This window comes from Leguminivora glycinivorella, chromosome 8 (assembly GCF_023078275.1).
Source record: "Leguminivora glycinivorella isolate SPB_JAAS2020 chromosome 8, LegGlyc_1.1, whole genome shotgun sequence".
NCBI classification, from domain to species: Eukaryota; Metazoa; Arthropoda; class Insecta; order Lepidoptera; family Tortricidae; genus Leguminivora; species Leguminivora glycinivorella.
In genome coordinates, this window is record NC_062978.1 from 20,575,905 (window position 1) to 20,602,211 (window position 26,307).

The 26,307-nt window shown below is 35.9% G+C and overlaps 1 protein-coding gene across 1 annotated transcript in view; it reads right to left on the reverse strand.

Moving 5' to 3' along the window:
- Nucleotides 1–26,307, reverse strand: part of LOC125229107 (cholecystokinin receptor-like) — a 174,215-nt gene that overhangs the window by 34,997 nt on the left and 112,911 nt on the right. The window contains 1 exon segment of the mRNA XM_048133886.1: nucleotides 13,867–13,970. Coding sequence (XP_047989843.1) covers nucleotides 13,867–13,970 — 104 coding nt within the window.

The following is a 26,307-nucleotide window of genomic DNA, read 5'->3' on the forward strand; positions in this document are numbered from 1 at the left end:
GAATACATGTAATTATACAAGTTTACTATTTAATTATTTGTTTTTTCTTTTTTTTCTACTTAATTCTACGACATGCAGTATAGCGCTAACGCTCACGCATAGGTCCACTGTTTCCCTTTATACTTAAATGAGAAAATATAGTGTTATATTTAAAAGAGAACAAAAGTCTATGTGTGTGTGTGTGTGCGTGTGTGTGTGTGTGTGTGTGTGTGTGTGTGTGTGTGTGTGTGTGTGTGTGTGTGTGTGTGTGTGTGTGTGTGTGTGTGTGTGTGTGTGTGTGTGTGTGTGTGTGTGTGTGTGTGTGTGTGTGTGTGTGTGTGTGTGTGTGTGTGTGTGTGTGTGTGTGTGTGTGTGTGTGTGTGTGTGTGTGTGTGTTGTGTTGTGTTATTATATAACTCTAATAATCCGGTCTTAATAGTTTTTCCGTTTCCTCGTAACTTTTACTTTTTAGCCACTTTGTGAGATGCAATTTACATTCGTGATGTGATTTTGAATGAATGTCTAATTCTTTATTGACTTTATTATAGAGGTAGGACGACTTATGACTAAATTGAGATCTTGCAAAGTTAGTTCTCGTACGTAAGGATTTAGCTACATTTATCATATTTCTTTTGCTTTTATAATTAGGGTTGTAGGGTATTAGCTTATGGCTTTTTAATATTGTTTGCAAAACATATAATTTCCTCACCGAGAGGAGATCACTGTTTTGGTAAAGCATTTCAGTAGGATACCTGATTTTTTTGAAGTACATGACTTTTATAAGTGCACGTTGAGCTCTTTCAAGAAAAATAAAACGAGTTTTTGCAGAACCTCCCCAGGCCGGTATGCAGTACAATAAGACAGATTGCACCAGAGAGATATAAATTTCATTTAGGATATTGCGAGAATTTGTAAGACTTGTTTTACCTGGTGCAATGTGCCTTAGTGACTTAAATATCCAGATCAGTTTTCTGACTCTACTGATTAATTGGTCAACGTGAGAATACCAATTTAAATGCTCATCCAGTTGTACGCCCAAATATTTTATATCCGAGACTTTTTCAATTTTTGGACAGTTACAAGTGATAAAGTTTGGTTGCTGGCATGAATGAATTTTCAGATCTATATGAGGAGTTGGTTGTGAAATGCTGAAACAAACATGTTTTGTTTTATTAGCATTTAATGTTAATTGGTTCATCCTTAACCACTTAGAAATTCGTGCCATCCCGAGTTCAGCGGCGTTCTTTACCTCTTCCCATGTTTTTCCGCTGAAAACAACAGCTGTGTCGTCAGCATAAGAAAATATTTTTGCGCTAGGAATGGTCATATCGCAAAGGTCGTTGATATAAATTAAAAATAAAGTCGGGCCTAGAACACTTCCCTGCGGTACGCCATAATGAATATCCTCGTCCTCACTGACACATTCGCCAAGTTTAACTCTTTGTTGTCGGCCGTAGAGGTAATCTTTAAAAAGTGAAAGTGGTATCCCTCTGATACCTTTTCTCTCCAATTTTTGCACTAGAATAGGAAGAGAGACCGTGTCAAATGCTTTCTTCAGATCCAAGAATATAGCTAAACACTTCTTGCTGTTATCAAGAGTCTCTATAACAGACGAAGTAAGAGATATTACTGCGTCCTCAGTTGATCTTCCGTGCCTGAAACCAAACTGTGAATTTGATAGGAAATTAAATTTGGTTAAATATTTTAGTAATCTGTTATTAAGTATCTTTTCTAAAATTTTGGAAACTACTGGCAAGACTGAAATGGGTCTGTAATTGTTAATGTCGTCTTTCTTCCCACCCTTGTACACAGGAGTAATGACAGACCTTTTAAGTGATTTAGGGAAGACTCCTAAACTAAAACTGAGATTAACTATGTGAGTTATAATAGGTACTATTTCCTTAGCAACATATTTGACAAATTTCGTGCTTATATTGTCCCAGCCGGGGGCGCTATTTGATTTTAGATTTGAAAGAGTCATATACACTTCGTCTTCATTTGTAGGTAGTAATACAAATGATCCGGAGTGACACGGAAGACTACCGAGGAAAGCGTTTAGTTCTTCTTGAGGCACAGGGCGGATCTGTTCAGCGAGTTCTTTACCTACATTAGCAAAATATTTGTTTGTGGTGTTTGCTGATTCCGTAACTGTAGGTTTAATATTTAAGAGTTCAGCGTTAAGTTTATAAGGTTTATTAGTGTGTGTTAATGATTTTATGTTTTGCCAAAGGAGCTTATTATTATGAATGGATTTTTCTAGGAGTTCTCTTTCATATTTTCTTTTAAGTTTCTTAAGAAGATTGTTGCAGTAGTTCCTGTATCGTATAAAGGTTATTTTTGAAATTGCATTAAAGGGATTGTTTTGAAACTCTTTTTGTAGCTTATTACGATTTCGAATGCAACGCAATAACCCAGGTGTGATCCACGGCTTTATGATACGCTTTGAGCTAGGTATAAGGGCAACTTTAGAATTATTTTTTATAGATTCACTAATCACGTCTACAAGCCTTTCTGTGACGACATCAGGTTCAGTGCACAACATTAGTTCTGACAAATTTTGTTGTTGTAAGTATTTGAGGGCATTTTCAAAATTTATAGTGGCTTTATTGTAATTGTTAGAGAGTCCATTTTTAGACTTAGCTACAGATAGAAATGTTGTATAATGGTCAGTTATGGATGTCTTTATGATGGCTATGGTAGGCGCTAATTTGGTTTTATTAATTTTTAAAATAAAGTGATCTAAACAGTTTTTATCACGAGTCGGTTTTGTATGGCCAGCTAAGAGTCCAAATAATGATAATGTGTTTAAATAATTATTTCTGTTTTTATATTCATATGACTGTTCAATTTGATTAGATTTTGTTTTTAAATTTATGTTGATATCACCAGCGATTATCACGTCACTTCCCGGCCTTATTGTTTCTAAGCATGTTTTAAGAGTATCTATAAATGGCTCTGCATTGCTATTAGAGGGTGATCTGTAAATGCATAAAATTGTATAATTGAGAATATCCACACGAAGGCAGGACGCTTGGGATAATGATATTTCTTGTACGCAATGTTTTAAACTATTCTTAACATATACTACCACGCCATCGTTCTGATTTAGCTGACAGGATGTTAAATAGGTATCGTAGTATGCAAGCTTGGGTACAGGCTTGTTAGAATTTAATCTGCATTCCGTAAGGATAATTAAATCTGGTGTATGTATGAAACCAGACAGCATAAGTGAAAAATCATCGAAGTTGCGATAGATGCTTCGTATGTTTTGTGAGATAATAGTAAAGTCGTTTTTGTTTATAGGCAATGTTTTTGTAAGTTCCTCGATACTGTCGCATTCAATAGAGCGCGCTATCTCTATATCATCTATTTCTGAAATAGCATGTAAGGTGTCACCTATTTTTAATGATTAGAAGTAAACTCGTCAATATTAATAAAATGTTATGTAAATAGTAATATAATATGGCTACTAATTGGCAGAAGTGCGGTATAAACCAGAGAAAACGTAATGGGCGTGTATCGTATAATAAGTTACAGGTATGTTGAAAGACAGATAGTGTGTTTTTGATTCGGTAGGTGTGTGAGTAATTGTTAGGTTTGTGTGCGAGTGAGTGTAAGTAAAATGTGTACACATAAACATTATTAATTCTATGCAGTAACATATATATTATGATTATTAGTAATAAGACTAATAAAACAAGCATAATCCACTGGCGCACTAAGTAAGTGTGTATGTAATCGATGCCAGCTAGTCAGTCCTGGAATAAGCGCTGAACTTGAGCTTCCGAGTTTATTTGGATTATTTGTGATTCGTCCGTCTGCCGTACGTAAACCTTACCATAAGAAGTCCAGCAATATTTATACGATTTCGACTTCTTGAGATCTCGAGCAAGGAAGTGGAGACGGGAACCTTTGGAAGTCAGGTGCTCTGATACGTACACCGGGGTGTCTTCTTTGGTTTTAAAACCAAGATGTTTAGCGCAGAGTTTTGTAGAGTGCTTACTGTTGAAGCTCTTGACTGCCTTCATAAGTTCTAGCTTTAATAAAGCGGAGTTTGTTTCTACTATAATTGGCATGCTCTGCTGATCTTGTTTTTTTCCCCGCACCCTATAGATGTCCTTTATGTCGCCCTTATTTATATTACATTCTAGGTTTCTAGACAAGCAGGTTACCATATCCAAAAGGTCCTGCTTTGTTTCATTTGTTTTTTTCGGTACATTTTTTAACTCTAAGTTCGTCTTGCGGGTTCTTACGTTCTGGAGGTCGCGGGTTCGAACCCCGGCTCGCACCAATGAGTTTTTCACTTATGTGTCATTTGATATTTGCCAGTCGCTTTTCGGTGAAGGGAAACATCGTGAGGAAACCGGACTAATTCCAATAAGGTCTGGTTACCCTTCGGGTTGGAAGGTCAGATGACAGTCGCTTTCGTAAAACTAGTGCCTACGCCAAATGTTGGGATTAGTTGTCAAAGCGGACCCCAGGCTCCCATGAGCCATGGCAAAATGCCGGGATAACGCAAGGAGGATGATGATGATGATGTTTTGAAAAAGAGTAAACGAGGCAAATTACCTAAAATTAACTGACAATTTCTTTGAACATCTGTAGATGATGATGATGATGATGATGTATCATATCGAAGTTATTTTCGTACTAAAATAATCTGCAACGTTTACTTAAATTGCTGTTATGCCTTAGTGATTATAAATTTCTATTATCTATTTTTGGCTATTTTTTTGAAAACGAGCCTTCACCGTCACAATTATTACCACTTCTGGACATTTTTTCATATTTTGTCAGACTAATTAGAAAAAGTCCTATGATAATATATGTTATATATTTGTAAACTACTCGCAAAGCCCTATAATTTGATACCACACACGGTATGATTAAGCGCTCGGTTGCGATTTCACTATTTTTCACGTGAAAGCCCTCTTAATATTGTTTATTTTATAAATATAATACCTACACGGGTTAGCGTTTATTTTTCGAACAGTTTAATTCACAGTTTACTTGTAACCTCATTGTTAATGGGCGACGGTGGTTGCTTACTATCAGGCGATCTAACTGATCATTTGTCTACTATGGCATCAAAAAAAATTACCACGGGCCAGACGACGTATCCATATCACTGTTTCTACTTGACATCCCGCAGTGTGGCATCCAAATCCCCGATCACTGCCAATTTGGTAACGACATTTCGCAAATCGCAACGCAACGTGTAAGTACGTACGCATCTAGTTTATAATTATGGGTGTTGAGAAAGGGGCGGCACATGGCCTGGGGCCTAGAGCGGCTAGGACTGCAAATCCGCCACTGGCTGACTCTGTATTGAGCTGTAGATATGTATTTATATAGTTCAAATTTGAAAAAGGAACAGGCGGTGTTATAACACCTGGTCGGACCAAGTGGGTTAAAAGTTAAAACACAGGATCTAAAGATCTTCCAATCTTTCGCTAAAACTTATTCAGCCGGCCGATCAAATACAGCAATGTAATGAAAAACAAATTATGTCGAGGCGTGTAAATAAGCCCTAAGACAAAAGGGTCGACCTTCAACATTAGCTTTTTACATACATACATACATACATACAATCACGCCTGTATCCCATGAAGGGGTAGGCAGAGCACATAAAACTACTTAAGTTTCAGTGCCACTCATTAGCTTTTTATACAAGCATTATTGGAAATATTATTGTACAATTTGCTGTGTTGTAACTGTAGCTATGTTTCTACGACTTCTACGTTCAGTTATTTTTTTTAATGTGTAGTAGCAAATAATTTATTTCATATAAATGTTTCCATTCTCCTGACTTTTCTTAATTTCAATATCCTGGGTGGCTAGCCGAATGGCATTTCTCCGACGCCAAACGAAAGCGATACGCCGCTGGCTCTGTCGCGCCAATACGCAAGCGCGATAGAGATAGATATCTACTAGCGCTTCGTTTCGTGAGCGTTTCGTGAGCGATTGTGCCATTCGGCTAGCCACCCAGGAAGGAAAATGAAGACGTATTATGAAAAATCGATCGTCCCGTACCCTCTCAATCTTTCACTTTTTTACTAATTAACTAGGTATTATTCAGAGCCACGGGACTTAATCACATTAAATTAAATTAAGTTTTCAAGTTTAGCTAAATTTTCTCTATAATCATGGGAACAACGACATACTCAAAGTAATGGGGGTGGGGGTGAAGATAACGGGTGGAGGGGGGTTGAAAGGTCCCTTTTTTAGTTTTTCGCTAATAGCTCTTAAACTGTGGCACATAGCAAAAAATGTTCTGAGATACAAGCGATCTTCATAATATTCTCTACAAAAAGGATATTCACATATTTTATCTGGGAGCAATAGTTCACACAAATAAACACATTTATTTATGTACGGCACGTTTATTCCTATAAATAAAATTATAATTATTTTCCGTTAGCTCCACCCCCACCCCTCAGTACTTTGAGTATGTGGATTAAAACACTATTTCCTACAACTATGCCAAAATTCGTTTATACAAGAGTTTTTTTTCCGTTGAGGTAGGCTTCGTTGAGTGAGTTAGGTGATATCCCTAGTGCGCAAATCGTTCCAGTCAATAAACGGAAGGGGTTTTTTCTTTATAAGTGGGGTATTTTTGTAGGTAAGTATTTTTTTATATGTAGTTTGTTATTTAGTTTTATTTATAGGTTTAATTTTAGTTGTCATGTTAGTGTTTTAGTTTTTACTAGTTTATATGATTTTGTGTCAGTAAACTAAACACGAGTGGATAACAAATTGAAATAATTAAATATCAAACTAAAGAAAAGCGACTAAATGGAATCGACCCCGTGTTTACTATGGTTACTAGATAACATGGCCGCCGTAAAGAACCCGTCAAAAAATTTCCTGTGTATGTCTATCTATCTTTGCTATGCTATGTTCTTTGATCAACTCTAATAGTGCTCCCACACGGTGTGACAGCGCTGTCCCCGTTGCACCGTGTTATATAACATTTATAACGGCCAGTGTGGAAGCACCATTAATTAGGCTGAACAATGTGTGTTTGCACCTCTTACGAATCCTTTAAAGGATTTCGGTGTAGCGAGAGAGATGCTGGTGCCTTCTATCAAACTATTGTCAAACTAAATTATTTTACATGAAGATGTATTAAATAGTAGTGGAAATCTCGGAAAATAAAAATAAAATATTTTATTTGAAACAGCCCTACTTAATAAGTGCAGAGATCGGTTCGTGGAAAGCTATTGTTAAGCCCATGATAATGAATTCCAGAAGACGTTGTGCATGATAATAAATCTCTCCAAACGGTATCTGTGTTGGATCGGTATTTCAACGCACACCTTAGAAATTACCGGGCTCGAATCACGCGATAGATTTACCTGAGAGATGCCTGTCCTGGGGTGAATTTCTCAGCGCAAAAAAAATGCGGCGGAGCTGAAATTGACAGTGTGGACTAATTGTATCATAGTGCTATTTTTTTCCTGAAAACCTTACACATATTATTGTCTTAAGCCAAATCGCAAATTGTTATAAAAGCTATTGATATTTATATAGAATTTTTTTAATGGCGCAATTATAATTTTGTTGGAGTGTCCTGAATCCATTTTGCTTGACTAATTTGTATGGTACATCAATAACATCCATTAATTTAACTCAAACACCACAAATTATTCCTCGTTATTAGTGTACATATGTTTTAATAAAATAATAGTAAGGAATTGTCCATAATTGGATACTTTAAACTAAGCATTAATAGTTGTCCGGGTAAATTTGTAAATTTTGGTGGTAAATATTGAAAATGACTTTATGGTCGAACGAAATGCAACAAGGCTTATAAACGTGTAGTAGCCTGTTAGTTTAGTTCTGTTCTGGCCCTGAACAATGACGTACGTGTCGTACGTCACTGGATCTGACCAGCAAACACGTAAGTACCTAATTTTGGTGTATTCAAATATTTTTTCATGCAATTTTGGTGGTATATCTAACTAATGACAGACAAGTAGTTATGTTTACGTGAACTGTTTTTAAAGCATGTTTATACGAGTAGTTTCTTTAAAAAGTAATAAACTTGAAAGTGACGTGAATGAAATAGTTTATTTAAAAAAAAAATATTATGCAATGGTTCTAATTTTGGTGCATCAATTTTGGTGGTAATTGGAAAGCCACCAAAATTGCTTAATGCCACCAAAATTGATACTTACGAGTATCCTGAGCTAAAACGAAGTATTTTATTTATCTGCTGTCATATATTTATACTTTTAGTTTACAATAATAATTGACTAAGTTGATTAAATACCAGTAATAACGAAAAACTTTAAAATAAACTATAATCTCACTTTTTGTAATAGAAAATAATTCATTTTTAGAATGGCTAACCAAAAAAAGAAACAATCGAGAGAGGAGGTCCTTGAAAAGAAGAAACTTGCTGAGCGGGAACGAAAAAGGAGAATTATGAGTGATCCCGAGAAACCAGCAGATTTGGAAGAAAAGAAAGGGAACGGTATCATCGTTAAAAAGCCCAAGGTAAGATTTTACCTCTAAGCAGCATGCAGCCTCGTGAAAGACGAAGAAAAAGAAATAGACAGAATTTCAGAGCATATTATAAAAGAAAAAAAAAGAAAGGCTTCGTAATGAGCATAAGTATTAGAACCAGCAAGTGGGATTCCCACTTCGCCCCTGCCTGGTCCTTCAAAGCCACAAAATCCTTGTCTCAGTCGCTCTCGTTTTCCGAGTCCTGAGCTTGACACAAACATCTCACGTAGACTACGCTCCCAAGCTGTCCATCGCAATGTGTCCAATAACCCATAGTTTCCGTGTTGTCAAATTATTTATAGTCAATAATTTTATTTTTGCATTTCAAACATTTTCGTTGCAAGTTACAGTAATGACCTCACAACACAAACTTTTCGTAATGTGACTAGTATTAGGTACTGCTTTTATTGATGATATTTTTCATTAGGGAGCAGGGAGGGAGGATTTCGGGAGCGTAGCCGACGTGAGAAAATGCAAATGTGCTCTGAAATTCTGTCTATTCCTTTTTCTTCGTCTTTCACGAGGCTGCATGCTGCTTAGAGGTAAAATCTTACCTTGGGCTTTTTAACGATGATACCGTTCCCTTTCTTTTCTTCGCAAATCTGCTGCTTTCTCGGGATTACTCATAATTCTCCTTTTTCGTTCCCGCTCAGCAAGTTTCTTCTTTTCAAGGACCTCATCTCTCGATTGTTTCTTTTTTTGGTTATTAGCCATTCTAAAAGTGAATTATTTTCTATTACAAAAAGTGAAATTATAGTTTATTTCTAGTATAGTCTCATACACATCGATTTTAGCGACTTTGTTATAATCAGATAATCACTGTAATAAACCGGATCATAAAACATCTGTCTTTGTTTTATTTTATAACCGATTAAATATAGATATACTACTAATGTGCAGAAATATCTAATTTTGGTGTGAATTACTTAACAATTTTGGTGTCCAGCAAACCTAATTTTGGTGGGTATACGCAATTTTGGTGGCAACCAAATTATTAAAACCACAATACCTCCAAAAATACTATGTGTATTGCGGGGGCATTACTACACAATATACATTGGGACTAGTTACGTATAATCCATACATAATTTAGACATAAACTACAAAAATAAATAATTAAAAAATTAAAAAACACGACTGCGGTTTTAAAGCGAACTGAAAAGATGAAAATAATCTTTAGATATGCTGGTCAGTCAACTTGATTAATATAAATTAGAATAATGAGTGTTTAGTCAGGTTCATAAATAGCTAAAGCAAAAGTTAATCCTTATGGAGGATATCGTGACCGTACCTGGATATTTTATTTCCATTGCAGTCGGGAGACAATGGACAAAAACCTGACATGAAGGTCCCCCTACTGCAATTGAAATAAAATATTCAGGTACGGTCACGATATCCTCAGTGAGCATTAACTTTTGCTTTAGCTATTTATGAACCTGACTAAACACTCATTATTCTAATTAATCTATCTAATCCACTCGATAGGTTTGCAAAAAAATTTTTTCTAAAGTTTGCGCATTATGACGTAATACGCTCGCCATACTGAATTTTAAGTGACGTCACATATCCTATGTTCATTGGGGTGACGTAAGGATTCCAATGATACATCATTCATTTAAATCGGTTAAGGCATTCAGAAGTTATGGTGGAACAAAGAAACTCACATACATACATACATACAAACATGAACGCTAAAAACAATACTATTTTTTTTTGGGGCAGTCGTGTAAAAATAAAAAAATACCACCAAAATTAGGCAAATTTGGAACCTGTTGAAATTCACCCCCTGAGGAAATTCCGATATTATTGCGTTCGTATCATGCGTTGCTCTATTGTTATTATTGAAGAATTCTACTCAAGATATTTAAGGATAGTTTATCTTCATACTGCAATGAGAAACTTTTTACTCATACATTTTAATTCACAGTTAGCTCTAAAAAATAAAATACAGAATCAGTGTGGCGTTAAGGAATGTCATAACTGGATGCTGATACGCAAAAATGTGTTATCCCACATGAATTTTGCAATAAAATGACAACTTTAATCGTCAAACTTTTGAGTTGACATCTTATTGTGAAATGCATGTGGGATGACACATTATTGCGTGTCAGCATCCCTGTCACAAGTTTTAGCGTGGCAACAAAAATGTATGTTTTGTATTTTGTTGAAATTTTATATGTTTTTTTTTTTCGCCAATATAAAGGAAATAACAAAACAGCTCGTTTCGCCTATTCATACAGAGCTACCATCCTTTGCCCATATCCGCTTCAGTCTGGCAAAGGCTGTCAGATTGGGAGGTTGTAAAACTAAGAATAAATTAGGTACGTGTTTTTATAAACGGAGAAAAAATAAATAGGTACAATAAATACGAGATGTTAAATAATACACTTCTGAACGATTACAGAAATAATTAAAATAGGTAAAACTCATTTATTGAGAGCAAAAATGATTGACAATTAATGATATTCTAGCAATCACATAGGGCCTGTGTATTGGTGACAACTACTACGTTCTCGCTAGCAATGAGTTTTGATTAATGCTCCATGGTAAAAATTACTAAGCTAGATTTTTGTAGCAAAGTAAGCAATCAAGCCTCTTGTCGTAAATGTGGGCTCACGGTAGGTTCAGCGCATGGTTTCAACCGCCCGCACCTAAATACTTATACATCGGAGCGCAAAAATAGCTAAATTCGATGGCCGCCAAAAGCTCGATACCACCTTAAAAAGAAACACAAATAAAACTAAAATAACTGTTCTTTATAAATAGGTAATTTTCCTAATATTTTTACTATAATGGGTCTAAAGGTACAACTATCGATATCTATCAAAAGAGCTCATCACGTCAGCCGGCCTACCCGAATGGTAATCGTCAACGCCACATGCTATAGTGAGCGATAGAGATAGATGGCTACGAAACAGATATCATAGTGAGCGTTTGTGCATTTTGCTACGAACCCTGATACGTATAGCGGAGTACCCTGCCATATTGTGGCTATGCGTAGCAACAGCCTGAATCTGAATTAAAAGCCAATTTGAACAGGTGCAAGTTTCACTGCGTTGCGGTATTCGATTGGTACACTGAATCGTGTTCCATGCCAATATTCTGCAATCTCGAAATCCTATTAAAGTTCACGCATCGCTTAACCCGCATCACACCTCTCATCTCAGTCGCATAGCATTTAAAATAGTCTCGTGAGAGAAATTCTTTAAGTGATGTACGAGTAAGTACGCGTATTTATGGCTCGGCCATCTTTTTCAATTGTGTGTCACCGTAAGTACGCGTAATTTAAAACCGCCGCGCATAGTTGTCGACGATCCAACCAGTTTAAAATCTTTAAGTACGCGTAAATACTTGCCCGTAGGTCTATCACCTACTTAAGAAATTGCTTACCTGAATGAGCAAAAATACGCGCTGGTGGCCTAACGGTAAAACCTTTTAATCCGGAGGCCTCGGGTTCGAACCCTGGCTCGTACCAATGAGTTTTTCTGAATGTATGTGCGAAATGTCGTTTGATATTTGCCAGTCGCTTTTCGGTGAAGGAGAACATCGTGTTGAAACCGGAGTAATCGCAATAAGGCCAAGTTACCCTTCGGGTTAGAAGGTCGGCCCCTATTTCAAAAAGGCTACAATTGTCAGTGACATATGTCGAGCGACAATTGTCGATGACAGGTGACAAATTACAATTTTATAAAATATTTTCTATAGAATTGCTTACAAACATGACAGGCATTTTGCTACAATTGTATGTATTACAATTATGTTGTGAAACAATAATTATTATTTCTAGGCGACATATTTGTAGAATTGTCGGTGAATCTCGACAGGAGGATTAAGATGTGTCGAATTGTGTGACAATTGTAGTAATTTGTGGTTGACATACGCGTTGTTCAAAATGGCTGCCCATGCGAGTGGTATAGTGACACTATTAGTGATAGTGATAGTAATTCCTTAGGTTTTCGTACTTAGTTAGGAGTTCCTGTTACTTCGCCGTCGATATAAGTTTCAATAATGCTACGTAAATATGAAATTAAATTTGTAGCAAACTACGGATATCTCAATTTATTTTTATCATTGTACCATCGGCAGCAATGTTAGTACCTTATTACAAGGGCATAAAGCCTACCGATGATTAGTTAAGAGTGTTGCTGTTAGTAAACGCTATTGGCCCCTTCGTAACATTATTAGTACTTAGGTATATTTTTGAGATTTCTCTGCGTTAATACATATTATTATACTAAATTGTGTTTTTAAACTTATGTATCATAAAAAATACTACATACCTATGCACCTAAATAGCTATCATTAATATTATTTTATACAAATACCCTCAAATTAATTTGAGCGTTTTTAAATGAACGAGTTACCTTCGTATTTAGGTACACCGAATTCCAAATTCAAATATTTTTAGTTTAGTTAAGCATTTTAACTATTAGTTTAGAATAGTTTTAATTTGTTTAATTTGTTATTTGTATATTTTTATTGTAGTACCTAATGGTCAATGTTTTTACTTCTTCTTCTTTTATTCACGTTTATAAGAAATAAATTTTATATATCTTTTTTTTTTTTTTATTTATTAGCCTATTGTAGTGTCCCACTGCTGGGCAAAGGCCTCCCCTCGCTTCTTCCACTATATCTTAATAATTCAAACTTATTAAATACTTAGTATAGTGCCAAGTTAGGTATATATCTTAGATATTTCTATTTCTTTGCCATACACCCGTTTCAATCAAACGTTGAGCTATTCCTTTATATTTAAGTATTAACTTTCATTGCGGATATTAATTTGTTATCAAATTTATTAAATAACACGAATTTGCGGTCGGAAATCAGTTTTAAGATAGTCATCTTTCTTATTATATCCATACTGAAATATTGTTTTTGAAACAAAATACTAACACATAACCAATGCCTACTTGATACACATAAATAATGTTACCGAAGAAAATTATACGAGTATAATGGTGGGAGAGGATTTAGGTAATGAATAGTTTAAAATAAGTTTTATCGAAGTTAACAAAGGCATTTAAATTTATAGTCAGCCAATAAATATAAAAATATCCATTAAATAAATTTACTTATTGCCATTTGAGTCAACTACTATTCATAATTTGATACATTTATCCCTATGGTTAGTCGTGACAATTGTATTCTACAATTGTCGCACCTATCAGCGTGGTGAAACCAATAATTCTACATATGTAATATTTTGTGACAATTGTCGCACCTGTCACCTATATGAAATTGGGGCATGTCAGTCGCTTTCATACAACTAGTCTAAGTACTACGCCAAATCTCGTGATTACTTGTCAAAGTGGACTCCAGTGTCTCACGAGCCACCGAATGCCGGGATAACGCAAGGACCATGATGATGCTTACCTGAGCGACCAGTCTGACTGCCCCGAACCACGCAAGCCGTGACTTCCTGGCTGGAGGGCGGAGGCGTCGCTTGTTTGCACTGCGGCTTTTCGTCGAAGCAGTTCCTGTAATATTCTGTGTATTTAACTACATTTCGGGTCACAAGATTTTACATACATTATTTTAGTACATTGCGGATCAGATGATTTTAGTACATCTGAGGTTACATCAACGATAGATGAAATAACGCAATATGTTCGTATACACACACACATGCAACTTTTCGCACCGTATAAATAAGTCCTATCTCGTTAAAATTGCGAGCGAACTCGATTATGATTTTTACATTGCGATTTGCGAACGAGTTAACGTCAAAATTGAACCAGCTGATGCGCCGCATTGTAATGAAATTCGTATGTGAGAACTTGTCTCGTGTATATCAGCCCTAATGTCACTCTCCGCTCAAAATCGATTAGCTAGGTTGCACTGGCTGTGGTCACAAAATACTACCGGCGGTTGAGACGTCGGAAAAAAGTAAAAAAAAAACCGGCCAAGAGCGTGTCGGGTCACGCGCAGTGTAGTGTAGGGTTCCGTAGTTTCCCGTATTTTTTTCAAAAACTGTTTAACCTATCAAGTTCAGAATAATTTTCCTAGAAAGTCTTTATAAAGTTCTACTTTTGTGATTTTTTTCATATTTTTTAAACTTATGGTTCAAAAGTTAGAGGGGGGGACACACATTTTTTTTACTTTAGGAGCGATTATTTCCGAAAATATGAGCATTATCAAAAAAATATTTTAGTAAACCCCTATTCATTTTTCAATACCTATCCAACAATAAATCACAGGTTAGGGTTGAAATGAAAAAAAAAATCACTCCACACTACGTTTTTTACCACTTTGTCGGATTGATTGATGTACATATTGGTACCAAATTTCAGCTTTCTATTGCTAACGGTCACAGAGATTATCTGCGGACGGACGGACGGACGGACGGACAGACATGGCGAAACTATAAGGGTTCCTAGTTGACTATGGAACCCTAACAAAAATATGTTGTCTAATCGCGTTCGATCAGAAAGCGACAATACGGGTACAAAACGCGAGAATTTAAAAGGTTACGCAACAATACAATGCTAACACTGCGTTAAATACGAGTCTTAGTGACTGGCCACACCAGAGCGTCGCGTGTCTCGGGGCGCGCAACGGACGTCCGCGCCACGCCACCTGAGTGAAATTCAAAAAGCGTCTCCTCAGTACATTTTGTATAGGAAGGACGTAAGGCGCGCCGCCAAGCGAAGCGGCGCGGCGCGCGCCCCGCCGCCGCCACGCCACCTGGGGCGCGTCTTACGTCCTTCCTATACAAAATGTACTAAGGAGACGTTTTTTTAATTACACTGAAGCGGCGGCGTGGCGCAAACGTCCGTTGCGCGCCCCGAGACACGCGACGCTCTGATGTGGCCGGTCCCTTAGGTGGTTGGTGCTCGAAATTTGACTGGTCCTTATGATGACGACGAGGATGATTATTTTATAGTTTTTGGTACACTTTCGGATTGAATAACCCTTCAACTTAAAATTCTTTTTTAACTTTAATCTTAGATTTCTTAGCAAGAGTATTAAATTACATGTTGTCTGTCGGTATCTTATGTTTAGTAACTATTATTAATTAGAATGTTATCTGAGAATGATGTTTGTGAATTCGGTGAAATTGAGAAGTGGGACAATTCACACTAGGTAATTCAGACGTACACCGACATCAAGACGATATCCGAAAGAAGTCATTCGGTCATCGTGTGTCACGTTCACACCAATACACTAAGGTGAAATTACGAGTGAGTGCACGATATTCGAACAGCATCCTTCAGATAACCTCATGTGAGAAATTGGCCTGAAGAATAAATAAGAGGGCTGAGATGAGAGTCTACTCTGCGTTAAGAGCAAATGCGAGCATTCTCCTTTGTCAATTATATATCTTCACAAAGGAAACGAAATTGTAATATTATTTTTAAATGCCGTCCCGTCCCATATGGTGACTAGGCTTGTGTCGTTCACGAACTATGGACTGTTAGGAATAAAATCCCATCAATGACCGAAATGAACTGAATTTTTCCGTGCTCTATAAATCGGTCTTTGCTCATTTAGTTCAGTATAGGATCGGCGAGCGCGAGCGATTTGGATCGAGAACGAGTGTGTGACTGCGCCGACCGAGAGCGAGTTACTTAGCAGAGCAACACAAAAACAATAACCTTTCGGCCCGGAATTGTTGTTATCTGTGGACTATTCGTATCATTTGACACTATTTGGTCCCATTCGTTCTGATCTTTCCGACCGTAGTAATGGTCGCTGGTCTGGCTGAACTATATGAGCAAAAGACCTAAAAGAGCGAACTAGTTCGTGGGAACGATCGAACGAGATCGGAGCGTTCCGATCAACGAACGAAACGGCACAAGCCTAATGGTGACGGGTTACGAATTTCACCAACCATATTCCTCCCGTGGGTGTCATGTAAGTTCACTGTGGTATTAGGGTTCAGTTTGGCGACGGGTCAAACTTTTCACTGCATTTTTTTTTCAAGCCGTTATTTGCCAACAGTGGTACTGAAACTCCAGCCTACTTATTTTGGGCCTTGTAACAAAAGCAAAAAATTAAACTGTAGCCTATACTTCTTAACTGAACCACATTTGTTCAGCGACTTAAAAACATATTTTGTATTTTGATTTTTATCACCCTTGAAATATTAAGAGATAATTTATGTATCGGTAAGAGTTAAGAGGTAATATATATCGAATTTTGTTTAGTCTAAAGTGTTACAGACAACGTCAATGACAACAATAATGGTGTACATTGAAGCTAATATTTATTTTGTTAGAAAAAAAAAATAATACTTCATAAGTCGCTGAACAAATGTTGGTCAAAATATTAAGGAGTATTTATAGCCTACAGTTTAAGAGGGGGTCGTACGAAATCCTCGAAAAGTGCATTCGGCGTTTAACAAATGCTGCTCACATTTCTAAATTAAATGAAATAAAATAAATGTAGTTATTATCTTAAAGAGTGTGTCTACAACTTTTGACTATTCAGAATCTCTAATTATTAAAGGTATAATAAATAAACCCACGCAAAGTTGACCTAAAATGAGAAAAACGTATGTCGCCGTTTAGTAAACTTTGTTAAAAAATTCAATACTTTAGTTATAACATTAAGTGATTCTAAAAGCCAGATAAATGGACTAGAAGTTTTGAGGTTTTTTATATTTTTCCTCTCAAAGGCAACAAAGAAATTTTACCTTAAATTTAAACTATCGTAAAATTTCCATACATTCGCCATTGCTGTCAGAATTCTCCTTTCGATTAGATGCCGTGAGCGGCTCATCGGAGGCAGACGTGTCGCCGGTCGCTCCGCGTTGACAATTAAATTTGACAAATATTTTGACAGAAAATAGTGTACGTACACGAAAAACTATACCAGTGTAAAATTGTGCTCAAAATAAATAGGGTAAATCAAATATGTCAGGTGGAGATCCAATCTCATTTAAAATTTAAAGGTGCATGGTTTGTGCATAAAAAATAAATAAAAATATATCACATTATTAAAGAAAATAACGAACACAACCGAATGAGTATAAATGATTTCATTCTAGTTCGGTTAAATTGAAAAAAGTTTCATGTTTTGTTTTACTCATTGGAATACATTTTCATTACGCTGGTATTAACAGTACGTCATTTTAAAAATATATATGACAGTACCTACGTCAAATTTTGTCAACCAAACTTCACAGGTTGTATGTAAACAATTACAATTTAATTTATTCATACATATTCAGATACGTATTAATCGATTCTTACTTAGAATAGAAAAAAGGGAATGCGAGCGGGTATAGGTATAGTGCTTCTGGTTCAAATTTAATTGTGTATATAAAAAAAATACTCAATTTCATTAAAGATTTACTCTGTGCATACCGCGAACACGTAACCGTAAGTTGAAAACAATAATAATTATAAATCACCTAAATACATCGTTGTTTACAAAGCGCTTGTTTTGAATGGCACTTCTCCACTCAACTAGACCAAATATTCATGGAACACCAGCTGGTGACCAGCATACATGACTATGAACAGTCGTGCAAAAATATCTGATTTTCTATAGTGGGCCATAAGTATATGACGACATGCTTGCATGCATTTGTGATGCTCCGTGACCGGCAAAAACATCGTCTCTCTTTCTAGCGTCTCGCGAGCGTATAGCGTCGGGCCAACTGTATGGAAAAAGACGCCGCGTTAGCGCGGCTTAGCCATACAGTTGGCCCGACGCTACGATCGCAAGACGGTAGATGTGGGAGGGATCCGCATACATATCTGATCGGGTCGCTTAAAAATATTTGATTCTTTATAAAAACCTAAATTACACTTTCACCTGCATAAATATCTATCCATTGTTAAAGCAAATATATATCTTACGGGCTAGAAATCATTAATATGTAATTAAAGTGCAATAATAAACCCTACCTGGTTGCCTTACAGCCGTAAATTGTATGAGGTGATTTGACAGTTCACGAAAACGGTATAGACTTGTGTCATTGGATATGTCTGTCTCATCTGTTCTTAAATTATGACAAGTAAACTTATTGCAAATCTAGTATCAGAAGCCTTTATAGGTACAAGCTTTTATTCAACTTGCCTTGTTAGTAGGTATGTTAGTTTGAGTCAAAACGTAGAAGCTAAATTTGACCCACTTTCCGGTTTCCAATTGAGCTGAAATTGTGCACACATATGTAAATCAAGTGACAATGATATATTATGGTATCATGGAGCTAATCTGATGATGGAGCAGAAAGGTGATCATAGGAACTCTGTTATGAAACGTCGTATCCCCATTGAGTCAGGGGTTTTTAAAAATGTCTCGGAGAGCAATAAATATTTTTTTTGCAAAAAAAAAACTTATTATAAATTGGGAGGTGTAATTTTTTATTATCTCTTACATAGCATTTCGCAAATCGACCAAGAGCGCGTCAGTGTAGGGTTCCGTAGTTTCCGACATTTTACATAATGACAATTTAATAAATACCGTAATTTGGGGTGAAAAGGGTTCCGGGGGTATATAATGTTATTATATTTCTTGACATATTCCTTCTATTTTCCGCAATCAAAGTAGGAAAATAATATATTATGTTTTTTTATTATTATTGGTATATAGGACAACAGCCGTAAATATTCAACTTACATAGGTATTTTTACATAGTCTTAGGCCAATAACAGTTATCTGTTGAGTGAAAAGTACTTAGTTACTAAAAAAAATGTGTTACATATTTAAAATTACAGTGAAAATGTGCAAGCCACACATTTTTATTTATAGTTTCATGTCTGTCAAAGTTGTCGTTCAAATTTATTGGATTTTTACTCATTTTAATCGTTCATTATCCTTTTGAATGTGTATACACTTCTAAAGTTTATGTATAACAGAAAATCATAAGACATAATTTTCATTTTTATAATGGTTTTCATGAAGAAAGCGATGCAACTGTGTTGGGGAATTTTTACGGGATGAATAAATATCCGCGGCCTGAGGGGTGACTGGGATCAGGAATGGGGGGACTCGGGTCGCAAAGGGGGTGAATAGGTTTATGAAGGGGCTGATTAGGGTCGGAAGAGGGGTGAATTGGGATGTGTGGTCAATGCTTGTCACATTGTATAAAATATATATAACTTACCTAATGTGGTATTTTTATGAATGACCTCTCTGTATATGGACGCAATTTATACGTCAATGTATTGCTTCGTAGTTAGACTAGATACAAGAAATTAACACTTAGAAATGTTAATCACACTTCTGTCTACCTCCACGTTTCTACTTAAGTCCGCAAAAATCACCCATGGTTGCTATAATATAGACGGATTACTTTAAAATAAAAATCATAAGTATGACACTATACAACTAGGGAAGAAATAAAATTATTTTATTGAATCATTTTTGATTTGTTCTTTTTCAAGTTTATATAAATAATAAATTTTCAATTCGCTCAAAGGTTGGAAGAGATCCCTTATAGGGATAAGTTCGCCTTTGTACATCATAACTATACTGTATTTTTATGTCCTAACTTGTCTTATGTACAATAAAGTGTTCACATACATACATACATATATTGAAATAGATATCATACACGAAAGAAAAAACGACAAGGCCCACGGTGGCTGAGCCGGGAATCGAACCCGGGTCTTCAGCTTACGCAGCTAACGTTATTACCACTAGGCCACCAGGCCAGGTTAAAAAAACCGGCCAAATGAGAATCTATTTTCGCACAATTGTAAAACTGAATTATTTTTACTAGTTACCTCCAAAATACCAAATAAAATTGGGCTACATAGTACATCGTTTTCTGAAGATTTTGGGTTCATGGGGTCGGAACGGGTATAAATAACGTAATTCATGGTGAATAGGGCCAAAACCGACTTTTGAACGTCGATAGCAGTTTTTTTATATGTGCCATGCTAATTTTTTACACAAAAAATCTTCCGGCAGTGTGAACTTCGGTTTGTCTTTGAAAATATGTCGTTTTATTTAGTAATTTTCGCTCACCCTAACGTTGGAGTGAATAGGGTCGGGAAGGGGGTGAATAGGGAAAAGGGTTGACTCTTTCGGATTGCGAACAAAATATGACCTGTCACGAGCGTATTATATTTATTTTACCAAAAAATAAGGATTTAATATGTTATGAGTGGTCGGTAATGAAATCTACACATATTATGATAACCCTTAACCAACCTTTATAGTTAGATGGTGCTCTGACGCGGTGAATAAGTAAGTATGGTCGTGGGCAGTGCGGATAACGTGTCAAAATATAAGCATAGTTTGTTGCTATTTTTCATGTTTAAATAAACTTCTAAACTAACGTAGTGGGTATTAAAGTAAAAGGTTCACAGTGAATATTAGGTTGCCAGAAATGTGTTTAGCTATACCATTGTATTGAATTTTGTATCATAAAGTCAAACTAGGTATTTACTACTAATGATTTACTCTGTGGGGTGTCTTTGATCACTTGCATGGGGTAACATTGACCATAATGACACATAGTTAATTATTGTCTGATTTTGTCACGGTACTTGTTGAGGCTGATAATTTGATCGCTTCTTGTGATAAATATTGAAATAATTGCAAATAAAGTTGGTTTTTCGAAGATGTTAATTTTTATTCTTGATCAAAGTAACCCCAAAATAGCGTTAAAGAGTTGTAATATTTGACTGCGAACCATTTTTTTTTATCTTTTCTTGACATAAAATACTTTTGTAAGGGATTACATTCGATTATCATTAAAAAAAATATACAGGGTGTCCCAAGACTATGGGACATGAACGGAAAGTACTTTAAATATCATGGATAGGGTATTTTGCTAAAAGAAGACTTTATTTTATTTTTAAAACTAAGTAAAACTGCATTCATAGATTTTTAAATAATTACATGGTTAAACCGGGAATCAAACCCGCTACACGAGAAAAAAAAAATCATTCTGTAATTTTGTCATACCGATCGATACGTTTCATCATAAGGATTATTTTTTTCTAAATAACATAGTGTCGGACATAAAAGGAAGACCATGAATTTTAACATTTTACATAGCATACTCCTTAGCCTTAAATTTTGTCCATGCAATTTTTCAAAAAAAAAAAAAAATCTTTAAATGCAGTTTTACTAAGTTTTAAAAATAAAATAAAGTCTTCTTTCAGCAATATATCCTATCTGTGATATTTTAGGTACTTTCCCTTCATGTCCCATATTCTTGGGACACCCTGTATAGTGTATCAAAGTAACCCCAATGTCACTTTATGTTTGATCACATCGTTTTTTTTCTGCGTACATTATTTTATTTTTTATTTATTTATTCCTAATTGCACATAAAAAAATAAGTACAAATGGTGGACATAATGCCTTAAGGCATTCTCTATCAGTCAACCACTGGGTTAAAAAGAAACATTTCATACGTGCAGGCATCGTGACAGAAAACAATAATCCTGATATCACTTATTTTGTTACCTTTTTAGATTTTTAGCAGGAAAAGACTGAAAAAGTTGATGGTCCCATTTTTTTCTTCCTTAGTTACGTTACGTTGACCAATTTTGGAATTTATACTTCTCTAACTCTTACATTTAATGGGTAAAAATACCCATTAAATGTAGAAGCTAGAGAAGTTTAAATTCCCAAATTGGTCAATGTAACCCCAGTTTACGGTAGACACCGTCAACCTATTCTAATAATTCTCTTTTTTATTTGAAAGAAAATTCGTTACGATAATATGCATATAAAATATGCAATCTAAGATAAAAAATGCTTTTCATATAGTTACAAACTTAGTTCAGATTTTTTTGTACAACTTTTAAAAATTGTTCTACCTATCAAGTTCAAAATAATTTTCCTAGAAAGTCTTTTTTCTACTCCCGAACTATTATTCGTCATTTACAGGGTCGTGCATAGATCTTTAAAACCCTACATAAAAGTCTATTCCCCAAAGCCAGTGTCCGCCGGCTTTCCGCGCGTGCGCGCAGTATCGAAAAAACTGAAAACGCATTGTTTGGCTCTGTAACCATGGCAACGCCTTATAACGATACGGCGCGCGTGCGCGGGAAGGCTTTGGGCAGCTGAGCTGACAGTGCAAACCTTTGCGTCAAAACACGGAGAAACTAAAAAGCCAAAAATAACAAACCTTTGAATTCAGATTTCTTTTCAGATTGCAATAATCTAAACATCCAAATTATAAACAAATCAATTATTTTTAAAGTCGGTACCAGACCTGTTTGCCCCTCCCAACCATACGCAGGCTGGCCCCGCCTTCAAAAATAATTGATTTGTTTATAATTTGGATGTTTAGATTATTGCAATCTGATAAGAAATCTGAATTCAAAGGTTTGTTATTTTTGGCTTTTTAGTTTCTCCGTGGTTTGTAACGCGCTTATTTTTGAAGGCGGTTTTATTTTTAACCGACTTCAAAAAAGGTGGATGTTCTCAATTCGACTGAATGTTTTTTTTATTTTTTTTTGTATGTATGTTACTCGATATCTCCGAGAATCGTGGACCGATTTTCAAAATTTTTTTTTTTGATCGAACCGGTATAACCCCGAGATGGTCCCATTGGCACCAAGTCAGGGTCTGATGATGGGATCCTGGAGAAATCGAGGGAACTCTTCAAATGTTATAGGCACATGTAATGTTTTTAGTCTATTTTTCAAAGGTACACCAGTATTTACGTCTGATGGTAATAATTTTATGTGGCTGAGCTGATGATGGAAGGTCAACCCTCAATGGTTAGGAGTTAAAGGATAATTCTTTCACTACTGTACATGTATTCGGACTGATACATATAATATCACTAGGAACCACTAAAAATCAACAAATAAATAAACTTTTTAACAAAAAATAAAACCGCCTTCAAAAATAAGCGCGTTACAAAACACGGAGAAACTAAAAAGCCAAAAATAATAAACCTTTCAATTCAGATTTCTTATGGTATTGCAATAAGCTAAACATCATCAAACACAAATCAATTATTTTTGGAGTCGGTACCAGTCTGTGTATGGTTGGGTGGGGCAAACAGGCAATAGCAAGGCGACGAACAGGTCTGGTACCGACTACAAAAATAATTGATTTGTTTATAATTTGGATGTTTAGCTTATTGCAATACGATAAGAAATCTGAATTGAAAGGTTTATTATTTTTGGCTTTTTAGTTTCTCCGTGTTTTGTAACGCGCTTATTTTTTTGTTAAAAAGTTAATTTATTTGTTGATTTTTCGTGGTTCCTAGTGATATTATATGTATCAGTCCGAATATATGTACAGTAGTGAAAGAATTATCCTTTAACTCCTAACCATTGAGGAGTTGACCTTCCATCATCAGCTCAGCCACATAAAATTACTACCGTCAGGCGTAAATACTGGTGTACCTTTGAAAAAAAAATACACTAAAAACCTTACATGTGCCTATAACATTTGAAGAGTTCCCTCGATTTCTCCAAGATACCATCATCAGACCCTGACTTGGTGTCAATGGGACCATCTCGGGTTATACCCGTTCGATCAAAAAAAAATTTTTCAAAATCGATCCAGGATTCTCGGAGATATCGAGTAACATACATACAAAAAAAAAAAAAAAAAAAAAACATTCAGTCGAATTGAGAACCTCCTCCTTTTTTGAAGTCGGTTAAAAATACAGGAAACAGTGTGAATTTCACGAAAGTTATTCAAGAAACCTATTAAAAACTAAGTGCATGGTCGTAGAAAAAGTATTGTATGCAACGGTGTTTAACTGAGTCAAAAAATACTCGTGGCGTCTTATAATAACAATTTTCGGCTTCGCCTCAAATTGTTACCCACGCCACTCGTCTTTTTTGATCTCCTTTAAACGCCTGTTGCATAAAATACTATTTAAAGTTCTGCTTTTGAGATTTTTTCATTTTTGAGAAAACAGCCCTTATGGCCTGAAATACGGCATACGGCAGTGATATTGACATTGACATAATGCTTTTTCGTATTTTGATGGTATTTTGACTGCACTGTATTTTTTTCCATGCTAATTTGAACCTTATCTCTGAGCGATGTTTTTTAATTTTCAGTTACATCACAGATGTGTATGACATGACATCTGGGTATTTAGCCATTTAAAAGAAACTACAAGGGCTTTACAGACGTGGCGACTGCAACTGGTACAGGGCCTAAGCCATAATTTAAAATTATATTGTGATTTTTATATGTATTTGTGGTTTATTTAATACTAAATATGAGTTTCAACATTTTCAACTCAAGGAACTGAAATTAAGAGAAGGGACTCGGAAATTGGGTAAGATCAAGAGTCTGATGCAGATGCCGATGGCAGTATTGGATAAGATAAGATATGCGTCGATATTCCCTGTCTTTCTTTGTGTCTCTGACATGACTGCTGCTAGCTGTACTCTATTCATTAGGTTTTTATTTTATACACATACTTTATTTTTGTATCAAAATAAATGATAAATTGATAAAAAACCTAACGACCAAAAAGAATAAAGTACGTATCTGTTAGTCTTTAATACACCCCGCATATACGTAATGCACAGCACAGGCCTCCGAAGACCGGCAGGGCAATCATGGTCGCGCGATAAATGGTATAACATCGGGCCGTCCCTATCACACTTACAAATAGTGTGATAGGGCTGATGTTTTATCATTTATCACGCGACCATAATTGTCTGCCTGGAGGTATCGGCCTTTAGCCCTTCACACACGTCTTTGAAAAATGTTTGCGGGGATAGGCAGGCTGACGATTTTTAATCTAAGTATAGAAAAGTAACGCAAAATGAAGTGCAAAGTAATTTGAAATACACCTAGATAAACAATCAATTGAATAAGGAACGTTATCTACATATTTAGGTAAATTTAAGTCACATGAGACATGAACAGAGAAGGAAAGCTAGATGATGCGTATTTTTTCTCTGTCTTCTTGTATCCTACCTTTTTTACAGTTTTAATTTCTCAAAGGAGGTCAGTAGTTGACTACAAACTCAAAATAACACTCTTGAAAAAAATTAAGGGTCATTGACCTTTCACAGTAAATTGAGGTAGTGTGAGTGAAGGGTGTTTGTGTGTGTAATGGGGTAATTTGACAGATTCTGAAAATTCTCCCTGCTCTACCCCCTCTTAATATTCTGCTTTTGTTTTTGATTTATTTGCTAAAATGAAAGCACAGGTACAAACATGCAAATACAGTTTAAAATCCTTATACTAAAATAACAAAATTCTTAAAACAAAAACCAGATAACATTAATTTGTTCCACCCGGTATATGTATTTTATTATATTTTCGAATTGGTGTTTGTGGTAATCCCTCTAACCTAACTATCGAGAAAATGAGTTCCTTGCGTCAAAATAATTTATGCTAATGTAAAGGGCACTCCTTCGAAGATTTATCGTCGCATTTGCTGGCATAAAGCACCTAAAAGGGTGATTTCAACTTGAAATCTTTATCCATGTAATAAGCACCAACATTACAAGTAATTTAATGTAATGTAATGTGAGCTCCGTGACTAGATTTTCTCGAGGGGCTCTTGTAGTATGAGATTCTTCAAAGCATTTAACCTTTAAACAGCCGTAGTCTGACAACTCAGTCTTACAATATCTAGCACATTTCGCCGAAGTCTGATAAATAAGACAAATATTTGTATAAATTTATAAGTACTAACTGGCAGCGCCACGACTCACACGACACGAGAACTCGAAGAAAAAATTTGGCGGTCAAAAGGTCGACAACGTGTAAGTGTCGTAATGTCGGAAGGATTTCAAAGGCAAAAATCAAAGGATGTTGACTTACACCGTGGCTTGCGTGGGCGACGGTCGCGCGATGTTCGCGCGACGGCGATGCGACGCAGTCATACGAAATCAAACCTTATCGATATGGAAGTATGAGACGCGACGGCGATGGTCGCGCGACGGTCGCGCGACCGTCGCCCAC